General features: G+C 31.3%; 1 protein-coding gene and 1 long non-coding RNA gene across 3 annotated transcripts; both read right to left on the reverse strand.

Moving 5' to 3' along the window:
• Nucleotides 1–1,869: 1,869 nt before the first annotated feature.
• LOC127734915 (uncharacterized) lies at nucleotides 1,870–15,758 on the reverse strand. 2 transcript variants are annotated; one of them, XR_007997822.1, is made up of 2 exons: nucleotides 14,822–15,758; nucleotides 1,870–2,297 (listed from the first exon to the last, which is right to left on the reverse strand). XR_007997822.1 is itself a non-coding variant. In XM_052244949.1 (2 exons), the coding sequence occupies exons 1-2, from the start codon at nucleotides 15,084–15,086 to the stop codon at nucleotides 8,997–8,999; spliced, it is 1,842 nt and encodes a 613-aa protein (XP_052100909.1). In that variant the 5' UTR covers nucleotides 15,087–15,758; the 3' UTR covers nucleotides 8,605–8,996. The 2 variants fall into 2 exon arrangements, 1 of the variants encoding a protein (XP_052100909.1); XM_052244949.1 differs by lacking the exon at nucleotides 1,870–2,297 and adding an exon at nucleotides 8,605–10,573.
• Nucleotides 15,759–16,415: 657 nt separating this feature from the next.
• On the reverse strand, nucleotides 16,416–20,472 carry LOC127734916 (uncharacterized). The gene is made up of 3 exons (XR_007997823.1): nucleotides 20,354–20,472; nucleotides 17,326–17,385; nucleotides 16,416–16,516 (listed from the first exon to the last, which is right to left on the reverse strand). It is a non-coding gene; the product is annotated as an uncharacterized LOC127734916 (long non-coding RNA).
• Between the last annotated feature and the right edge of the window lie 2,413 nt (nucleotides 20,473–22,885).

Raw genomic sequence — 22,885 nt, forward strand, 5'->3', positions numbered from 1 at the left:
AAGATTTGTGTAGATAGTGTTCGTTTCCGCGTAATGTTTTCAAATTGAGCGTGGTTTTCTGTAATTTTATTCTTTTTCAAGAATTAGGTCTTGATTTTATATTTTAACATAGTGACTGCAATTTCTTTTAAAAGTTCATTCTGGACATCAAGCTGTGCAAGATATGCTTAAAAACTGGCAATAAATAAATATAATATGGCAATATTCATAAATGAAGCCAAACACAATTCATCATCATATCTTAAACTGCACAACGTAGGAAGGAAAAAAAATAATTGTCATTAGACTACTTGCACAATAATTTAGTAAAAGTCGTTTGGTTACTGATGCGGAAGCAATTGTCTTTTATAGTTTGGGGAAATCAAAGTGCAACAACCAACACGCATTGTTATTTTAAATTGTTTCTGTATTGCAAAGTAATCATGCAATGGAAGGTTAAGCACTACGAACAAGTGCATATTAACAATTACACTCAATTTTAGTGCAGTGAAAAAATTATTTTGTCATTTAATTTTGTCCGTAGAAATGTTACATACCATGGTACTTTGATCAAGGTAAATTTCGGAACATCACTGAATAATAAACAATGAAGAGGGATTTAACTTATCTACTACAAATTTCAAGTTAAATTTATTGTTACTTGTAGAGTGCATTATAATTACTTTTGCTCTTTCATTTCAACTATGAATTTAAGATAATATTATTTATACTTTTTGGCTCTTTTTGGTGTTATCGGTTCTTTAACGTTAGCACTAGGTTCAATTTGTTTTTGAAGATAGTTTGGCTCCAAGCAACATTGAAAAGTAAAATAACAAAAATACCGGACTCCAAGGAAAATTCAAAACGGAAAGTCACTTATCAAATGGCAAAATCAAAAGCTCAAACACATCAAACAAATGGAAAATAACTGTCATATTCCTGACTTGGTACAGGCATTTCCTTATGAAGAAAGGGGTGGATTAAACCTGGTTTTATAGCTAGCTAAACCTCTCAATTGTAGGACAGTCGCATATAATTGAAGAGACTATAATTGTAGAAATTCGCATATGATGCAATAAAATTTGTGCCGTTAGTGTAATCATATAATTATTATATCAAAGCAGTATTTCATTTTTCACAAGCTTACGATAGCCCTTTTGTAATACAGTACAAAATATTTCAGCAATGTTAATGCAACTTTATAAAAATAAGGAGATGTGGCATGATTGCCAATGAGACAACTACCCACCAAAGTTCAAATGAGGTGGATGTAAGCAATTATAGGCAACCGTACGGCCTCAACAATAAGAAAAACCCATACCGTATGGTCGGCTATAAAAGGCCCCGACATGAAAAATATAAAACAATTTAATTGAGAAAACTAACGGCCTAATTTATAACAAAACAATTTACGAAAAACAAATATGACAGAGATGAACCAACGACAACCACTGAACTACAGGCTCCTGGCGGAGTTAAATATGTTTGTGAGCGCTCAACCCTCCAATATCCTGGGACCGTGGTGTAACAGTACAACATAAGAACAAACTATAAAAACCAGTTGAAAAGGTTTAACTCATCAGATGGATACAAATAGAAATACATCTAACAAAAACACAGAGTGGACGTGGACGGGTACTTATACATCCCCACAACAAAAAGATACTAAGTACAGATCTGAGAGTACTCGCAGTTACTGACAGCTAGTTCAAAGCCAATAACAACTAATAAAAAAATCATGTATCTAAGACTAAATTATCAATCAGTACACATCCAACATCCAATGGATTTAGAGTAAAGACGTCATTAAAAGTCAGAGAAAAACATGACCTTGTGCAATGCCGAACTATAGGTATCGACAGATTGTAGTACCATGAAAGTATATATGTGTAATATTTAGGATGGTTTTATTTACTGATAACAAATTCAATACTTATACCAATAAAAATAATATTCAAAGATTTAATTACAGTGTTGAATAGGTAAAATTGAAAAGTTAAAAACAGTTTCTATGTACAGTATCTTATTATTGAAATCCAAACAGTTATTATTCATTTATTCTTTGTGTTTTCGTTTCTTTTATCCGATATCCATCCGCTCCAAGAATTATTGATCACATTTCCAACCTCACATTAATAACATGCAATTTCTACAATATAATTATAATTCTGATATATTTGTCCAGAGGGGGTCATGAGGACAGAGGTTATTGCTTCTATTGATACTGTTAATGTTACTTCCACTATTGGGTCGAAACCTCTGCTGGTGCAATGTTAATCCCCGAGGGTATCACCAGCCAAGTAGCCAGTACTTCGGTTCTGGAATGAAAATACGGATATTGATTATTTCAAATGTGTTGTTATAAAACTTTGGAAATAATTGTAAATTAAGGAATATATCTCCCTCGTGCAAAGCTCTTATTCCTTGTCCGAATTTGGCTATGATTTAGGTCCTTTTTGGTTTGATCCGCTCTTCAACATTTGTATAAGATTTGGATATTTAAATATTTTGGCCTCGAGAATCACTGAAGAGACAATAATTGTCGAAATGCGCATCTGATCTATTGCAGTATAATTGGTATTGTTAATGTTATTCTGTATTAATAGATATTTGAAATCTAGGGTGTCTTTCAATTCTAAATATAAGTATTGAAAGTGATTTCTTTATAAGCACTAAATTTGTGATTTAATTATGTTTGATAGATAACAAGTTTTACTGTCACATGGCCTTCTTTTAGTTGATAATGTAAGTGCCACATTGATTTATATATGATTTGGTTACATTGCTTTATAAAATGTATAAATTTAATTTTTGCACCTCATGTTTGCGGTATATCATCTTTTCCGCACGTTTATTGTTTTCTGTTTGGTATTAAATTAATAATTAAGATCCATTTTGTTACATCTGGTGATCCGTTTATTTAACAATCTCCATGGTAGTCAGCAGGGTTGAAGAACATCCGTTGTTCGACCTGCTAGTCAAATTGTTAAAATATACTTTTTCACTTTTTTGGTCTTTTGGAAAATGTTGTTTGTGCAGTATTTAGACCCCTCAACCAAGAAATTTATTTTGCATGCACGTATAAAAATTGCGGTTTTTATCCAACGCAATCATAGGTTTGAACGTTGTTTTCAATTTAGACTTGTTTATATTTTTTCGTTTGGGCTTGTATTATATTTGCCTTCGGGTTTATATAATCCGTTCATTCTATTTCGACTCTTCAAAATTCAAAAGTTAATCCTAAATTGAGGTAAATTATATGGTCTTCCAAATACCGTTTCGATTCCTTACATCACTGAAGAGACATTAATTGTCGAAATCCGGATATGGTGTACAAATTTGTGCACCTCATGTTTGCGGTATACTATCTTTTCCGCAAGTTTTTCTGTTTGGTATTAAATTAATAATTAAGAACCATTTTGTTACATCTGGTGATACGTTTATTTGACAATCGCCATGGAGGTCAGCAGGGTTGAAGAACATACGTTGTTTGACCTGCTAGTCAAATGCGTTATGCTGAAATATACTTTTTCACTTTTTTGTCTTTTGGAAAATGTTGTTTGTGCTGTATTTAGACCACTCTACCAAGAAATTTGTTTTGCATGCACACGTATATCCAACGCAATCATAGGTTCGAACGTTGTTTTCAATTTAGACCTGTTTAAATTTAAATATTATACATGCAGGCATGCATTTACTAATCTCAATCACATTTATTTAATGAATTGATGATATACATACTTTAAAAAATACAAATCCAATCCCAATATATGACTAAAACTTTAAATACAGGATAATACCAAAAACTAGAAGTTCTAACTCATAAATAAATCTTTTCTTTGCTATTGCGAACAAGTTTTGATATAAAAACACGGTAAATTGTGCCAAAGGAACATCAAAGTTTATAAGAGGAACATTAAAAATGAGGAAAGCTCGTCCCTTTTATCGTAAATTTTTGTGTAGAGTTGCCCGTGTAAAAAAATGAAATATCTAAATCCAGGAAAGAACAGTTATGTAAATCCACCAAGCTTAAAACATACTTAAACAAGTTGGAACTGCTCTAAAATATCTTTACAATGACTAGATTTAGTCATCAGTTCATGCTTGGATTTGCATATATATATTATATGAGTCATACCAAACTTATAATTGCAGATTTTAAGAAAGTAGTATGGTTAAGTAGAACTGAGCTACGAATTAATACAAAAAGAATAAAATTAAGTTCAAATAACCATTTTTCTAGCCTTAAATCGATCCTAGTTTTGATACATCAGGATAGATGTCAACATGCAGATGTTTCACAACATCTACATGTATCATCAATATTTCATGGACAAAAATATACAATATACAACACTACAATTAACACATATATATATATGTATATAAAAAAAACAAGTCTAAATTGAAAACAACGTCAAACCTATGATTGCGTTGAATAAAAACCGGAATTTTTATACGTGTGCATGCAAAACAAATTTCTTGTTAGAGGGGTCTAAATACAGCACAAACAACATTTTCCAAAAGACCAAAAAAGTGAAAAAGTATATTTTAACAAAACGCATTTGAGTAACAGGTCGAAAGACAAATGTTCTTAAACCCTGCTGTCTGCCATTGGCGATTGCCAAATAAACGGATCACCGATGTAATAAATGGATCTTAATTATAAATTTAATACTAAACAGAAAACAATAAATTTGCGGAAAAGATGGTATACCGCAAATCAAGGTGCAAAGGTTTTTGTACACCATATCCGGATTTCGACAATTAATGTCTCTTCAGTGATGTTAGGAATCGAAACGGTATTTGGAAAGCCATACAATTTACAATGTGCAAGTATATATATAAATAAAACAACCACAAGCATAAAACTGTAGAATTGAAGTCACACAGAAATCGATTAAAGAATTGAATACAATTCCCCATAGGAATGCATACAATGTGTAATAATTTATCCCAGTAACTTGAAATTTTCAGATTTGAAGCTTTTGAAGCTTTATTTCACTAAAGGCCTCTTTAAATGACACATGATAGTACAAACAAACATAATTCATGAACAACATATGTATATTTACAGAATTGCGTAGGAAAGTTTATACCACATTGAAATAGACATGATAATTTTACAGAATTTGGATACATCAACAAAAAATATATTTATCTTTACTATTTGTTAATTTATAGAAACTAACAACATTAACTTGACATATCTCTGCACAGTCTGCAGGTACAAACTTTTGTCTCTTCATTGAAGACAATTAAATATATTATTACATTCAACACCCAACTCTTCTTGGTACATATATGACTCTTTCCGATCTATCGATACTAAAAAAATTACCACATCCAATTGGTTACCTTTGACTATTGAATCTAAATTTACGTGATTTGTATCTTACATCAATAGGTAAAACAGCTAAATTATTTTCCGTACCAAATTCAAACTTCTACATTCTATAATTTAGATATTAAGATAATACTTTAGTCTTACAATCGTTTACAGACAAATCATGGTAAAACTGTTTCACATGTTTAGATAAATTTCAATACTGTCCCACAAATTGATTATTCCAGACCTCAACATATCCTTATTCAATTAATATATCTGTTACATAATTTAACCATTTAGAATGATAAACATTGCCATATAGTCAAGTAATTACAGCATTTCATACAGTGTATACGAATTTTTTCTTTTTTATCCGTAAATCTAGTAATCTACCAAGTTCAACATTTACCATGCAATTAGATGTGCAATTTTAGACTTTCATAATACATTTACCAAGTCTTAATTGCAAAGTCCAATATAACTGAACTCTGATTGATTTTGATTTCCTTTCCGATCTTCAGTAAAGGGAAAACGGTAGTATTTATTCTTCCTACATTAACATTTCTAAATTAACAACTTTTAATAATAAATACCTGGACAAAACAGTTATATGTGATTTTCTGTTAAGAAATTGATTTCAAATGGTATCAACACCATCTTCGAACGGAGCTTATTTATGGTGTCCATGTCCACCGTCATTTTACATCAAAGTTTTGAAAATTTGGAAGCCTTTTCGAATAATTCTCATGAAAATATTTCAATATGTTTCAAAACTTATATTGTAAATATACACACTGCAGTTATTAATAAATAAAACAAATGTTTAAACTAATAAGAAAAACTTGTCTGTCTCCATTACGTATAGAAGCATGGATCATTTTATGTCCCCACCCCTACCTCTTTCTGTACTTCTTTCAGGTACAGCCTATACCATTTGTTTCATAACCCTAAATTTCAGCACCATATAACATGTATAATATAATAGGTGTGTCCATAGCTTCAACCAAATATAATAAAATATATATTGGTAAGCACAATTGGTTTTGCCTAACGCAATCCATAGCTTGTCTGGTTTGTTGTTGAAGTCTAGACTTATAACTATGAAAGGTATCCTTTCTAGAAAATATAAAACCAAGATATTAAAAATCATGAAAATCAGATAAACGTTCGTTACTGTACGTAAAATGAGCATTTTTAGTCTGTTTGAACTTGGGAAATATTACAATTCTATTTTTGGCTGTATTGACTTAAAGTGTTCATGTTTCACAACTTATATATATTGATTTAGGCAGACTGCGATTCAACAGCAGATTTAGCAAAAATGATCATGTCGTCTTTATATACAACATTTGTATCAAATATAATTAGTTAAAATCTTTGCTGTAATTTTTTAGAGTTATCTATCGTTATCCACATCTTAAAAATTCTGTTTAACACAAAAACGTCATTTTGAATCCTGTCGATCGAAGGGAAGAAGGATGGTTACCGGATGATTACATAAAATGTAATCATTAAACAAGAAAAGGTTTCCCAAAAAAATGCTAACTTTCAAAAGGTTGAAAATATTGAAAAGATTGTATATTTATAATCGAATCTTTACGCATTAATGATTATAAACATGAGCGGATAAGTCGAACTCGCCTGTTATTGTATGATAGACATCACAAAGTTTTCCCTTACTGTAGAAAACATCCGACCCACTGATATTAGGATTATACGATTTCAAGAATGTTACAGTCTTTGAGTGTTGTAAACTACCCACTTATACCATACACTATTTCACCATACACCATTTCACAATACACCAAACACCATTACACCATAATCCATTTCCCTTATATACCATACATCAAACACTACGACTCTGTCCCCTTTTCTCCTCATTTTCATCAATCCAGATTTGCACCATTCCAAATTACCCAAAATGTAACGTTATTGCAAATTTCAATATATCTTGTATAAAACGAACTCAATTTAAAAAATCAACAGTTTGTATTCCTCATACACCACACAATAAAACGCCATAAACCATTACACCATATTCAACTACACCATACACATTATATAGGGAACTCTAAAATGCTGTATGAATGAAGAAACGAGAATTTTGCAGTTATTTTCTCCGTTTAACTCACCATTTTCTTCGACAAATGCCCTTACCAAGTCAGGATATGACAGTTGTTTCAATTCCCACTTGTTCCGTTGTTTGATGAAATTTTATTTAAGTGACGTCCTTATAATCTACTAGTACTATATTGTATTATCATTATATTGTATTTCAAGAAGTCAAAACGGCGACTTTTGACGGTACACTCATTGGTAACTAAATTTACTAATATAGTGTAAAATATACGCATGACATTGGCCAATCAATTATCATGTTACCAAGATATTGCACAACTAGAATTATCTGTAAAATATTTTCGTAAGAATTTTGTACCACTATCAAATTCACTTACACGTCAACATCATAAAAATCACATTTTTGATACAATCACTGTTTTATAACAAAAAACTTTTACAACGCATATACAAACTTAGAAAACTGAAAAACTCTAGTTCTTATCTCCAAAAAAACTGTCACTCTTGTCATTGCTCTAGAAGCAGACCTTACGATAGAACTACATTGTTATCGTATTAAAGACATTTATTCTACACAACCCAAACAAAACCATTGATTTGGTATCCTGCGAAACATCTGATAATAGGAGGTTGTAGAATTTACCATATCATACAGTCCGTGACAACAGACATTTAATTGAAGACGACCTTATCCTCAAAATTTCTCATGCGCTGGCATTCCGCAAACCAAAAAAAAAAAACCAACAACATCAAGAAAATTCATAAGGGCCCATCTTAAACTTGAGACCATCATCAGTCCATATCGCCGATGTTGTCAAATCAGCTGTTAATTTGATTTCCGGCTAAAACAAAAATTCATTTTTTCAGCATAGTCACTCAAAGCATCAAACCATTTATGACAATAAAAATTATAAAACAGTGCATTGTATTCATGTTTTAACATATGGATATCATACGCTTTGGAAAATGAGGTTTAGTTCAAGAAAAAAGTTTAGCATTTGCGATCTTTTTACCCGAAAAATACCATTGCCCCCTTACTCGATAGCTGAGATCAATAAGACATAGCTGAGATTTATAAGACATCAAACTGAAGTTGTAATCACCTAAATCATCAAATTATTGCGATTATTTTTATTATGCGCATAATGCGACAATGGCAATAGTAAGAACTTGTATTCTGATATCTGATGCATATATCTGTATACAGATTTTCCTGAAGTCAATAGTAAATCATGAATCTTGAATTTTTGTCCATTCTTCAAATATCGCAACAATTAATGCACGCAAAAATTTCTGATTTTACAGTACTTGTTTTTATAAAAATTTCTTCATAACGGAAATTTTTAACTGTCACTTGATCATAAATCATTCACGGTATTAAGGCATTTTATTTTCTTCTAAACTGTTTCATATTGATGTCATACAAAATTGCAATCAGAATTGAAATCATAATTTATAATAAAATGTATGTGCATTAATATAACATAATCAAAAGGCAATAACAAAGTACAAAGACTGACAAATACAAATTGAACTGATTTCCAGTCATTGCGCATGCATTGGGATATATGAGACAAAACTATTTTGATCGTTGAATAATGAAATTTCATAGATTGAAATCTAGGTCATCAAAATTTTCGTCGAATAATAATTTAATTCTGTTCCGCAACACAAGACTTCCTAGCATTTCATCATCAAATATCTCTGGAATGTTTTTTCGTAATGATTTTGCAAAGGACACAGACATTTTTTCTTCGAAGCAGCTGAATGCTATCGTGTCTTCTAATTTTAGTTTTTTGCATGAATGAAAATAAAGTTCTAATCCACATTCAGCAAAAGATGTATATATTTGGAACCAATTGTCTACCTTTTGTTTGGATATAGTTGAGTTTTTTTGAAGATCTTCTATCGTACCATATCCGTCGATCAATGATTCAACAAGGCCTGGATTATTCAAGTTTTGTTCGATCAGAGATTCAAAATCGATTATTTCCTGGCGCATTCTATATTGAATCCCAGCTTGGATACATAAATCTCCAAGGAACAGCGAAACTGGAGCCCATATATCCATTTGTAAATATTCAAAAACGAAATCCTGAGATAGAACATCAGAGAAGTTGTCTGCGATATCTATAACCAATTCTGTAAAATACTCGAACATCTCATCAATCATTGATACATGTATGCTTGCATTTCCATTAACTTCTTCAAGAAGTGGAACAGCTTTAGTAGAAAATGTGTTGAAAGAAAGTTGTCTGATCAGGTCAAGATCAAAGAAAGCCTTAATTTTGAGTCTACCGATCAGCAAATTCTGCAGGAAAGTTAAGTTCGAATAAATCTTACCTATATCAATAAAGTTTTTTGTCATGTTTGAATTCATAAAAGCTGCCGTCAATGCATCCACAACAAGTTGAATTATACTCAAAATGTATAATCGATTTGAAGGATTTCCTGATTCAATGAAATTGTCAACATCAGACAAAAATGCTTTAATTTGTGGGACCATTGGTAAAGGATAGTTTGTGACATCAGCATAAACTGACCGTAGACATTTATTTAAAATAGTCAGAAGATTGCCGTCGATGAGGATTGAATGAAGGGAATCGATACATTGTTCAATTGCCTCTTCCGATATTGTTTCAATAATATTTCTTTCCGGAATGAAGTAATCAGGAAGAACCCGTTTGCATAAGAAGTATAGCAGTTTTTCAATTATTTCATTACAATCTATGAAAATGTTTTCCCATGCCAGTTTTTCCTCGCATAACCATAAAAATGACGTTTTTATTTCATGGGAAGTCACTAATCTAAAATTTTCAAAACTAGGTCTGCGTTTTAAAAGAATGTTTAATGTTTCTTTAATCAGTAGTTTACTCAGAATAAATGCTTGTCTTTGGTTAAAACTCAAAGAATGTTCTAGTATATATGAAGCACCGGTAAACGATATGCGCCATTCCTTTCGTTTATCGTATTTAGAACTGCATTTGTGACCAACGGGCACAACATGGCAGTCTGACGTTAGACACTTGCTGATTAAATCTGGTGATGGCCATCCACTTTGTCTTTTTCTTAACTTCCATTCTTTTGCTTGAGAAGGCCAACCAACACATTTTAATGCTGGTACAAAATCATGGTCGTAAAAGGTTCTGTTACCTATACTTTCCAATTTAGTCAATGCTGGTCCTATATAATATACAAAATAAATCATGTCACCGTTGTGTAGTTTTAATTTATATAACGAAGAGAAAAACAAACCTACACATAAGTAGCATTTGAGATATAAATCAAGAGGACAAGGGTCATCAAAAACAAAATATTTGTTTTAAAATGGGGAAATAGGAAGGGTAAAATACTTGATAGTTTTGTTACCACTTGCAAAAAGAATTATGGAGAGGGTCATAATTTACAAGGTATATATTTACCTAACAACCTTAGAATTATCATAACAAGCAGTTCAATGTTCGTTTGACCTAAAAATAAGAGAATAAATCTCCAAAAGCAGGCATCAAATGTAGTGGTCTCAGTCCAATTGTTGCCGGCTATAAGGTTGTACATCGACAACAAACAAAGCAGGCATATTGCTTAAAGAGAGATATACAATGTATGAGATATAAAATTTGATATATAAGTGGAAAAAGGTCAAATAAATTAATTATGATTTTTGTATTGCCCAAAAGAGATTTACGGAAAGATACGGTACCAACTTTTGCCACCGATTTTGACAGGTAAAATGAAAGGGTCGTCTCAGATTTGAATTTTATGGCGCACTTGACTCCATAGGTATTTTTTGTGCAAATAAAAGAAGTCTCCATGGACGTTGTGTAATATCGGTCCAACGGCAATAAGCAGCAAAATTTGAATTCAGAGTTTCCGTAAACACATGTCAATCGAATGTATCGTCAAGCTCATACACATAATACATGAAATCATAACTACTCCTTTTTTGCAGTGATGATGTTTTGTTCTGTGGTCTTCGAATTCGTTGCCAACACGTAATTGCACTTTTTGTTGTCATTTATAAATTTGTTGGTAACAGCAGACATGAAAGAAGGGTACACACTTATTTGTTTTACTAAAGTTCTTGAATTTTCTTTTCTTTACACTGTTATGTAAGAAACTTGCCGTGTTCAATTGTTAGTATGCTTTGTGCTTTTTAAATCATCACTTTGTAGTTCTATATTCAAATGGGTAATAATTACACGGTTGATGTAGTATCGGTAACGGGATAGACATGCACTTATGTACGCCGTTTGAAATTAGTTTGTGAAATCAATGTTACGTAGAATAATAAAGAAACTCTGATTTTTGCTTAGAATTATTATAAACATTCTTAAATAGTTCATTTTTAAGAGTTCAAAGCAATCAGCACTAGTAAACAAACATCATCTGAAAAGACTGAACAGTAAATTGTTAATTCATGTTTAGTCTTTTATTCAATTTACATATCTTTCGACTGCGGTAAATTCAGTACTGTTCAGACAATAAATTCTCTTGTAATCAATTCAGTACTGACACTGTACGAGCATAAATCATGCAACAATCTGACTTAAATATATTTAAATCTCATAAAAATAGATCTAAATCGTGTGTAATATTAATTCTGAAGACTCATAAATGCTACAATCTTTCATTTAAACACTTAAAGCTTACAACTGGGTTTTTATTAAAAAAAATTATAACAATTAGCATAGGCGTACTGAAAAAATTACCCATTTTCCACGTTTGGTTCAAATGCTTTTAAAGCTTGAAATGACTACTGTCAACGACGAATGCCAAGGGATCATGGCAATACCTCATATGTATCTTTGGCCCAAGTGAGCTTACAAGATGGGAAGACGATTATCGAAATTGTATATAGCAGTTAATTTGTTGCCTTGAAATGCTTATTTTTTAGTACATTTTTTAATTTAAGTTAATCCCCATCATTTTCCTGTTAAAGTTGGGGTAAACAGCCGGTACCGAGACTTTCCGTATATCTTTAATACAACATTTAAGTTTTGACTTTTGCAGTGATTACATATGAGAAACTTGTCTATTTACGACGATACAAAGTAACATGTGAAACTGAAGTTTATCGACAAACACACATAGCTTTTCACAAAATGATTATATAATTGTTTGAACACAAACCAAACCAAATAAAACAAATAGATTATTCAGTTCTTACTTTACATTTTGCAATTGCCGTATTTCTAAAGGTAATTCAAAATATATTAGATGTCTCAAAGAAGCAAAAGGAACCAAAAGAAATTACCACAATTTGAACAGATCCCGAGTTATCTGTGAGAAAAACACTCTGGAGATATTAACAAATTCATGACGATGACCATAAAACTTCCCCATTTAAACTTCAATTTAACTGAAATAAATGTCTGATTAGTATAGCTATCGTCAGCAGCAAATATCTACCTACAAAATAAGATACAAAGTAGGATGCATAGACTATAGAAAATTGTTTGACTAAGATAACTTAACTTCATATGCTGGTATCAACATTCCGTTCACATCAGTCCTAGAGTAGTTTGTGTCACAGTACTTATGACGGCCAAATATGTCTGCTGATACAACAGATGATTTAACTTGGGAAAATGTTTCATTGAATACTTAGCTAGCCCGGCAATATAAAGCTGCCTGATTAGACACTTTCGCAATTTTACATCAGCTATAGGAAAGAAAATTCCTTTTTTTATCTGTTATCAATTGCCGAGAATACTAAAATTTATACTGATTTTGAATTACCTAACCAAGTTCCTTTATAAGCCAGTATATGTAATTTTTCTGACATTAACACATTTGAAAGATACATCATATTGCTGGGTTCTATGATATGGATCATAAGTGTCATCGCTGAATATCACTCAGGGACAGACAGATAATTTTATTGTTTTCTGATTATAATTAGTTTTTTTCTACAAGAAATGAATATATTTTGTGTGTTTGTAATTTAGTTATTTTTTTTTTTTTTTCAAAATTTTTTTTTTTTCAACAGATATAAATATATATTCAGGAATAGTTATACAATGATTGCTTCATTAAAATATGCATACAAGATCTAGAGAAGTTTTCCATTCCTTATGATACCAACTGTTCATATTTTATATTTAGTATCCTTTACAACCACTCAAATGACTGGTTATAGTCCACAAAATTATTTTTTTCTCTAAAGAGAGGGAAATGTCGAAAATAACTTTAGTTGAATAAGTCTACCTGACTAGATTCTGACATACCTTTGGGGTAACAAATGTACATGTAGTTTCAAGAAATTATGACTAGGTTTGTAAGTAGGAAAATATTATGCCTAAATAATGAAAATAGTGTAAGAATTTAGTTTGAGTTTGAAAAGAGTTAGCCATTTTTCAACTTTGTCAAGGCTAAACAAATTATATTTGCAGTTGTTGAATTAGATGATAACTAGACCCATGTGTACTGTAATCATGGTGACTGTTATAGACCTTTACTGTATATTTGTATATAGATTTCACAACGAGGGAAAATATGTATAGTTGTCATTAACTAGTGTTTTTGAATAGCAATATCATAGTAAGCGAGCCAGTGGTGAGTCAGTTATTTTATTTGCTACCAATAAACAATAGTTCATAACAAACGATTCTGAGGAGTCGTAAATTTAATAACCAAAGACAAAGGAAAATAAATCTAACACTTTGATAGAATCTAAGAAATTTTCTCAAAAGTCATGGATATTTGATGTCATGGTTTAATAAAGTCATTAGGTATTTAGATCGTTTTTAATAATGACGTCATAATGACACTGCAATCCCACAAAGAATTTGTCTTTTGAATTGATCGACTTACCCCTTGCTGATGATTATTAACATTGCTAAAAGATTGAGTGAACACTTTGAAACAACGCGGCATAATTGCAGTATATCTAGTCGTCTAATATGTCGACAACATAAACTAATCAACAGATATATGTGTATCTACGTCGATATTAATTGACCGGGATTTTTATTGTTCTCACCACCGCTATATCATTCAATACACAAAATGAGTTCACCTCCTTATTGGAGATCTATATTCTAAATTGGCCACTTCTTTGAATTTTTATTAAAACAGAACATCACCATGCCAGTAGGGGGACAATGTAGTGTGTTGACTTTTTTGTTTACAATATTATAACATTAAAATTTCAAGAAAGACAAACAAAGATACCTATATCATAAAGAAACAGTCATTTTTGTGTCAATGTCTATGGACTTTATTTAGGAAAATCACATATATAAGGAGCAATTTGAGCTGAAGACGAAAATGTTTAAAAACGAGGCGAAAGATACCAAAGGGACATTCAAACTCATAAGTCGAAAATAAACTGACAACGCCATGGCTAAAAGACAAGAAAAAGACAAATACACAAACAACAGTACACAAACCACAACATAGAAAACTAAGGACTGAGCAACTAAAACTTACCTGAAGACTTATCTCCTCTGGCGGGAAATTTTTTGCCACGTCCACTGAGGAATGCATGCATTTGAACTTTGTCTATTATAGTTTTCCAATATTTTTTAAATCCTTTACTTGAAATTGTCTGTTTTCCTTTGAATAGATTGACATATCCTGAGTGAGAACTTTTTTTCATTATGTATTGACGTTTGGAGGAATGTGGTACCTCTGCTACAGTTTGGTATTTATTTACAAGCAAAACATCTATATCAGTCATTGATCTTAGTCCCATCTCTAATGGAGTATTCGGGGGGTACTTCCAGTGAAAAGCTAAAAGATTTTGAGCATGACTTCCTTCAATTGAAATAAAAATATACTTATTAGTGAAAACATTCCAAACGTGAGTAAATTGTTGAGATCACAGAAACGTGCAGTCTGACTGACGTAGTTACTGAACAAACAAATGGGTACAAACGGAAAATTTAATATATTTGATATATCAAAATATCAAGATTTTTTTTAAATCTGACACACCAAATAGTTAGACAAAGAGTCCAATAAATTATAACAATTAGTATTGATAATTATTGCTTTTGTTATCAACAATTCAATCTGATGTTATCACATCATTTTTCATCCGAAAGTTGAGTCTTTAAGTACATGTGTTTTCATTTGTGCTTGAATGTCATCAGATACCTATTTTGACAGTAGTTTTTTTTAATTGTGAATATTTCATTGTGTCTCCCTCGAGCATAGGCAACCTCATCCGATATTGGCTCTCTGTGAAGATGACTTCTGCATTACTCTTCAACTTTTGGTCTATATTTTGGTATATTTTCCATAGTTGAACTTGAGCGTTACTGATGACGGTAAAACCAGAAACAGCTATCTAACGCTACAAATTTGTATCTTTGATGCTAATTTTAATTCAAATATTTTTGTCAGTGTTGGTCAGCCTATATATATTGAAAAGACAAATACTTAACAGTGCATATTTACTCATGATAGTTTTATGTGAACTTGCCTGTGAAAAGTAACTCTATAGCAGTTCTAGATTCTTTCTGGAGGTCATCTTGGAATTTCATGTAAGTGTTCTGCGGGTTTTCAGGTATGGTTTCATTGTCAAAAACTTCGCGAGATGTTTCAACATAGTTCGTCAGAAAATACACAATTGCTCTTCTTCCACCTTCATACCAATCGAACCCCCAAGGGTGACTGGGGAATAGAAGTATGGTCACCATTGGTCTTCCTCCGACCGGCAGTAAAACCCGTGCTAAAGTGGGGCGTCCGTTTGGCTGTGCGGGATGTACAAATTTGCAGCCACGTCCGGTCAGAATGGGGACGTTAAATCCGATGCCTCGTGTAAAGAGAGTGCCACGCTTTTTGCACGTTAAGAACCCTTGCAACAACTCTTTGAGGGGTCCGTAGGTGACCTGTTGCAAGGCTAAATTTCTGTCCCTATCCAATATACCCTCATTTCCCGTGGCAGTCAAAATTTCTCCGACCTTAATCCCTTAATCTATTACAGAACCTACCTATTGTATTTATTGTGAACTTGTTCTCGTCCTGAATATGCATGAAATATTTGCCACTGGACGTTAAGCAACCAACAATCAATCAATCATACCAATCGACCTCGCACACACATCTACTCGATTGGGTAGCATTGTCCACATTCAATGTAGACGGGATCACATTATGACAGCTGTCGGTTTTAACAGACTTAAAGAAGTAAAAGAGAAGGAATTATCGACTTGGATTGGTTTAAGCGTTTTCAAAATAACCTTATTAAACGTGTTCTTATATGTTTATGAGTTAGAAATTTTATTTCCCTGACTTGTCCAGCAATAATATTGTCTCAGTCCGATAGAATTTTTCATTTGATATTTAGATATATTCCAGGTTCAAGTTAGGAATCTATAATAGAAATAAAGAATAAACTGACAGTATTCTTTTTTGGCTAAAGGTTTTTTCATTCAAACACATTTCATTTTTCTGAGTTGTCATTTTGTCTTTATGAATATTATTTACATGTCCCTTTCATTATAATATTGCTAATGATATATCTGGCTATGCTAATTGTGATGTTTGTGGCTTTGTTGTTAACCAAGAGTTGCCAGTCCATTTATGAATTTTACAGTCTTTGATATAGTTGTGAGGTGATACATTGTGCAAAAGTCTACAAAGATGATATTGTTGATGTTGAACGTTTTAGAGGCATGATCTACAAATAATAAGGATCAGTCTTCAGGGTCATAGCAATAATTTGACATTCTTTTGACCCTTTCCACCTTGATATGTGGTTATTGAATTTAGATTTAACTTTTAAAACACATAAGTGCAAACACATTTCAGTAGGTTTTTCGGACAATGTATCCCTAAATTCTTGCTTCTTAGACTGACTGCCACTTAAAAAAAAATTAAGTTTCTTTTAATAAATGTTAATTTAATGTGTTGAAAATATTTATGATATCGATATTTATGTCATATATTAACATAGTAATAAACATGAAAAAAAATACGATTTTTACCACGCGACTGTACAAAAGTTCATGTATATCTTCTCTTTGGTATGTCTTTCGATTGAAGTTCTATAAAATATAAAGAAACAATACATTGGTTTGGACTTAAGCTTGTTATTCAGTATTTTCTAAGTTTTAAAATCAAACCATTTCTATAGTCACCTGACATGTGAAAAATACGCATCAAAGATACCAGATTTATTAATTTGTACACCAGACGCCAGACGCACATTTCGTCTACAAAAGACGAATGATGCTCGAAACAAAAAAATTAAAAGACCATAAAGTAAAGTTTAAGAGCATTGTGAGTAACTTCTTTTATCTTCTTAGTACACGATAATGTTAAAACAAAAGACAGTGTTATATGGTTATAAAGCATATAAAACAAAAACTTACAAGGCTTAAAATTTGATACATACCGTAGATCGGAATATTTTGGTGTAGAAATATTTTGGTGGTGTTAACCAAAGAAGTGGCGGTAAAAATGTGGGTGTTTTTGGCGGTTTGTCTCTATATCGTATTGTGCAAATACCATAATAGAAATCACTTACTGAAAAATTTACTTAAATTAAAATTAATTGACTTGTTCAGACTCAACACCGTTCTGATTAAATGATTAAAGAATTAATATTAAAAAATTAACCCATACTTTATTGTAATAATTAGATGCAAGTAGAATTTTTTAAACGTCCATTGCATTAATTTATGTGTTGTAAAAGAGTGAAATTGTAAGAGGGCATATTAACTAAACTGTTATATAATTAACGAATCTGGTCAATTTTGCAAGCGACTGTTTTTCAGTGTGTAACATTCTTGGAATATTGGTAATGTCAAGAAATAATCCAAAAGACTGTATTGTAGGAATGTTATCGTTCAATTGTTTATATTTTGAATTTATAAGTGAAATTGTCAAATAACAAATTTCATAAATGTTGTTGTTAAATATGTTCAAAATGTATTACAGTCTCTCTATGTTCAATAATTAGAATACAAATTCGTTACTTATGTTGGCGGTGTATTCAAAATATGCAACACCAAATTAAAAGAAAATAAACAATATCCCTAATGCGCTTCAAAATCAAGGAACTCAACTATGAATAGAAATTTAAAAAAAAAAACGGTATACATGATATTAAACATGATGCCAATATATATAATTGACTGAGCTTAACCATTAGTGCTTTTTTGAAGAGCAGAAGACTGTACAATTAAGATTTAAACATTTGGTGTTATTAAATGTTTGTATAGAATTGAATTTCTAGAGAATTAAACTATGTGAAAAAGGGACTTTTCTCCTGCTGAAGCAACATCTAATGGAGCCTTTCTAAGTTTCCTAATTTGTAAAAAAATATAATCTCACTTCGTACCCGAAAATGTTACCACATCTGTTAAACTTTGACAAATTGGATCAGGAGTACATGTTGTACATTCTACAATACGTAACGCCGATTATGGCAAATGTCAGCAAAATATAAGAAATAAAATATGATAAAAGGATTTGGCACTGCTTTCTTCATTGACCTATTTATGTATTGATAATTTGAGTGATTTCATGCATCCCTTCACCATATCATCTTTCTTGCAACTGTAATATCAGGGATGTGTGACGTCGTTACTTATCAACATCAAAATGTTTGATCAGAGGTACTCAAAGGATGACCCATACTTCTATTGGTAACTTCGGGTAAGCTAACATCAATCGAAAAATTTCGTTTTTCAGTTTTATTTTAGTTTTTTTACTCAACTTTTAAGTACTCGCCCGACAAGAGCCTGTCTTACGTTATGTGTTTGTGTTTTTTTTTCTTATGCTTGTATTCGCTTATGTACTGCAGGTTGGCAGAAAACGTAAGCACAAAAAAGTTTCTGTCTGCTGAGCGTAAGTAGAAGTAATATCGTTCATCGACAGATGCAATCGATGAACCATTATCAACTGCTGAAACAAAACAAAAATAAAGATTCTCGACACTAGTTTAATCGGAATTGAACGTCGTTAATTTATTCCGAATGGAGACGGTGGGGGGGGGGGGGGGGTTTCGTGCTTGTGTTCGATGTAAATAAACCTAGCATTACGCATGGTTATTATTGAGTATTTGTCAAGCTAACCACTTGGCATACCCACAATGAGTTATGAAATAATTATTAACTGAAAGAAACAGACATAGTTTTCAGCATATTGAGAATGCTTATTTCACATCGATAAATTACAGACACATTTCTATTTAAAAGATATTGTAACTCAGAATTCACTCAAGACTCATTGGTATTAAGTAGTTTCTTATAGTGCTTTACAATATGTTTTTTTTTGGAAAATGCAAATTAACTGTTTTTGATGAATGTCTTAATTGCCTATCCAAAATTGAAAAATTTAGTATATAAAAAAAGGTGCTGTTGATAGATTTTTCGAAATAAAGTTTTTTTTTTTGCCGTATATATTTTATATGTTTTTCGTTCATTGTTTTGAACATAAATCAGAAAGTTATTATTTTTGTTTGAATTGTTTTACATCTGTCATTTCGGAGCCTTTTAAAGCTGACTATGCGGTATGGGTTATGCTCATTGTAAATGGCCGTACGGTGACCTATAGTTGTTAACTTCTATTTTTCATTTGGTCTCTGGTGGAGAGTTGCCTCATTGCAAATCTTCTTATTTTTATATTAGGTCTTTATCTTTTTACAATGATACTTGTACGCAAATATATCTATGTTACAATGAATGAATACTTGTAGCAGATCTTAGATTTACTATATAGTATCATAAGTTTAATGATTGGTATTCTCATATTGATTAACATTACGGTATATTTTTTTTCTTTTGCGAATGAGAAGATGGACATTTGAAGAATGCAATTGTATCATCAGATAATTCATGGACATAATTGATATCATAAATATATACTGGATATTTACATTGACTATTCAAGCAAGACCTATATCAATATAAAAAAGGCAAAACATTACTTCACCTTAAATTTATAAAGAAAAATAGATAAATTTATTTAAATAAAGTTATTTTAAACTCAAAATTTGAAATCGCATACCTCTTCACGACTGTATAATATTTCATAGTTATCTTCTTTGGGCTCCATAAGTCTTTTCTGCAAATTACATCATTCTTCTTTACTTCCTGTTATAAAGGCGGACACATTTATTTCCTATTGAAAACATCATAAACTATTTATGACTTGGCCTACAATAGATATTTGTTTCAAAATTACCAAGCCGTAACGATATTCAATTTTTTACAGTAACATGACGATATAATTTATACTCACAACTTGGTCAATTTAATCAGTTGTTTGTGTCTTTTTTCGTTTAATAAAATGTAAAATTGATGGGAGGTTCATAAAAATTGAAATTATTACATTTTTTTAATGTATATCTTGCGATGTTATGCATTCCGGATCATCTGTTTTTTTCTCGAAATTCTATATTCTATATTCATTTTCGCTCCTTTGCGATCAATTTTTGCATTGACTTCGGTTTTGTACCAGTTTATCATTTCTACAATTTGTATAATTAAATTAATTATTTATGATCTATTACATCAGCATAAACCGAAAAAGAGTGCAAACATAAAATAAAAGAGATAGTGACTAACCCCATTTTCACTGGATATATTAGTATTGTAATGGGCAAGGGGTGATGTTTAAAAGAAACTTTGAACTCGTAAGTTAGTATCAATATTAGCAGAACAATAGTGTCTTTACTTCAATTTTTAAAATTTTAAAATACAATGGTTGGTTTTTAAATGAATTTAAATAGAAAGCCACTGGTGTTTTATCTTTTATTTAAAATCTACTACGAATGAATACAACACCAGTCAGTTATTTTAGTTTTATTTATGTTACAGATTTGTTAAGACACTTTTGTACCGTACTTCCTTATATATTTCCCTCCAAAAATAGGGATGTTTGGTTATGAAAACTCAAAATTACATTATATATTTTAGACTAAATTGCATGTTTAACATGTTTAACCTTTACAATTAATAAAAATCATTACAATTTTTATGATATTAAGTATGTTTTTTTAAATACCGTGTGTTTTATATACCTGTGTGTAAGATATTGATATTTTAAATTGGTTGAAAAATACTTGATACTGTTTAACACATATTAATTAATATGGGACAAAATGGCAATATAAGATACACAGACGCAATTACGAAACAGCATACTAAAACATTAAACATTATACAGCATAATGTCCTCGAGTAACTAAATAGGTATATAGCGATGTAATACAGTATGACTGAATTAATATCAATTTTTCCCCATTATAAATTGTCTACATCTTCATTATTCATGTTATAAAACCCCATTATGCACCAATGTCAGTAGACAATTAGCAAAAACTCAATTTTATTCTAAAATGAAACGTTTTTAAAGGATTTTATATCAGCTATTGTCCTTTAAGGCAGCAAAAGGGGTCCATTTAATTTGAATTGAAAAAAAGCATACTGTTTGCTATTTTTATAAAATTGTTGTATAACATTTAGTTTTTAATCTCGTGAAAACCTTTGACTTCTCTAGTCATACTCCATTATTTGTCATACCAATTAAAAACATGGTTAAAAAATTAACATATCGTTGTTTTTTTACAAAACATGGAAGTCGTATATTCCAATATCTAGTTCTAGGAAGACAAATCTTACATCGTTAAACCCTTATCTGATTAAAAAGTCAGTCAAGTAGACGATATAATCAACATGCTGAATATTTAATCAACAGAGTACCCCTATTTTTTACCTTTTATGTTCGTTTGTTTGTTCACACATTGTTTTTTATATATAATGAAATTTTATGCGACTGTCATACAAGTGAGAGGTTTAGCTAGCTATAAAACCAGGTTTAATCCACCATTTTCTACATGAGGAAATGCCAGTACCAAGTCAGGATATGACAGTTGTTTTCCATTCGTTTGATGTGTTTGAGCTTTTGATTTTGCTATTTGATAAGGGACTTTCCGATTTGAATTTTCCTTGGAGTTCGGTATTTTTGTTATTTTATTTTTTGCTTTACCATTGGGTTCTTATAATGCTCCCGTAATCGAAGATTTTTCCTTCATTATTTTACGAGGCAGACTTTATTCAAAGTCATCTACAGCAGACGAAAGACAAGAGACTTGCATAGTCCTTTAATTCCAGCTTTCGACATATACATGACCTCTTTTTATTGAATAAATTACCTTTTGGGTCCCATTTATACAAATGGGCTGGAAATAAAAGACAAAATAGATAGGTTAAAGTTTGTTTATCATTTATATTTTTACACTACAATCGACAAAACGGGCAGGTTTGGGCTCTAAGTTATACGTAATGGTGGTGCATTTATAGCAGGAGACGCTAACCCTGTCGACGCATCCGGTCTCGCATCTTTTGGAATTCACACGATTCCCTCAGTTTTTATTTGCCACCTCAATTTGTATATTTTTAATCGATATACTAGATTTGAACATCAGGTAAACAACTGTCGCCTTGATTTGTAGGACAAGCAAGATGGCTTTAACTTTCAAATAATTAATTTTCCCTTTCTGCGAAGTGGGTTTCCTGCAGCACCCGTGATTTTCTA

The sequence above is a fragment of the Mytilus californianus genome, unplaced genomic scaffold (assembly GCF_021869535.1).
Source record: "Mytilus californianus isolate M0D057914Y unplaced genomic scaffold, xbMytCali1.0.p SCAF_3, whole genome shotgun sequence".
NCBI lineage: Eukaryota > Metazoa > Mollusca > Bivalvia > Mytilida > Mytilidae > Mytilus > Mytilus californianus.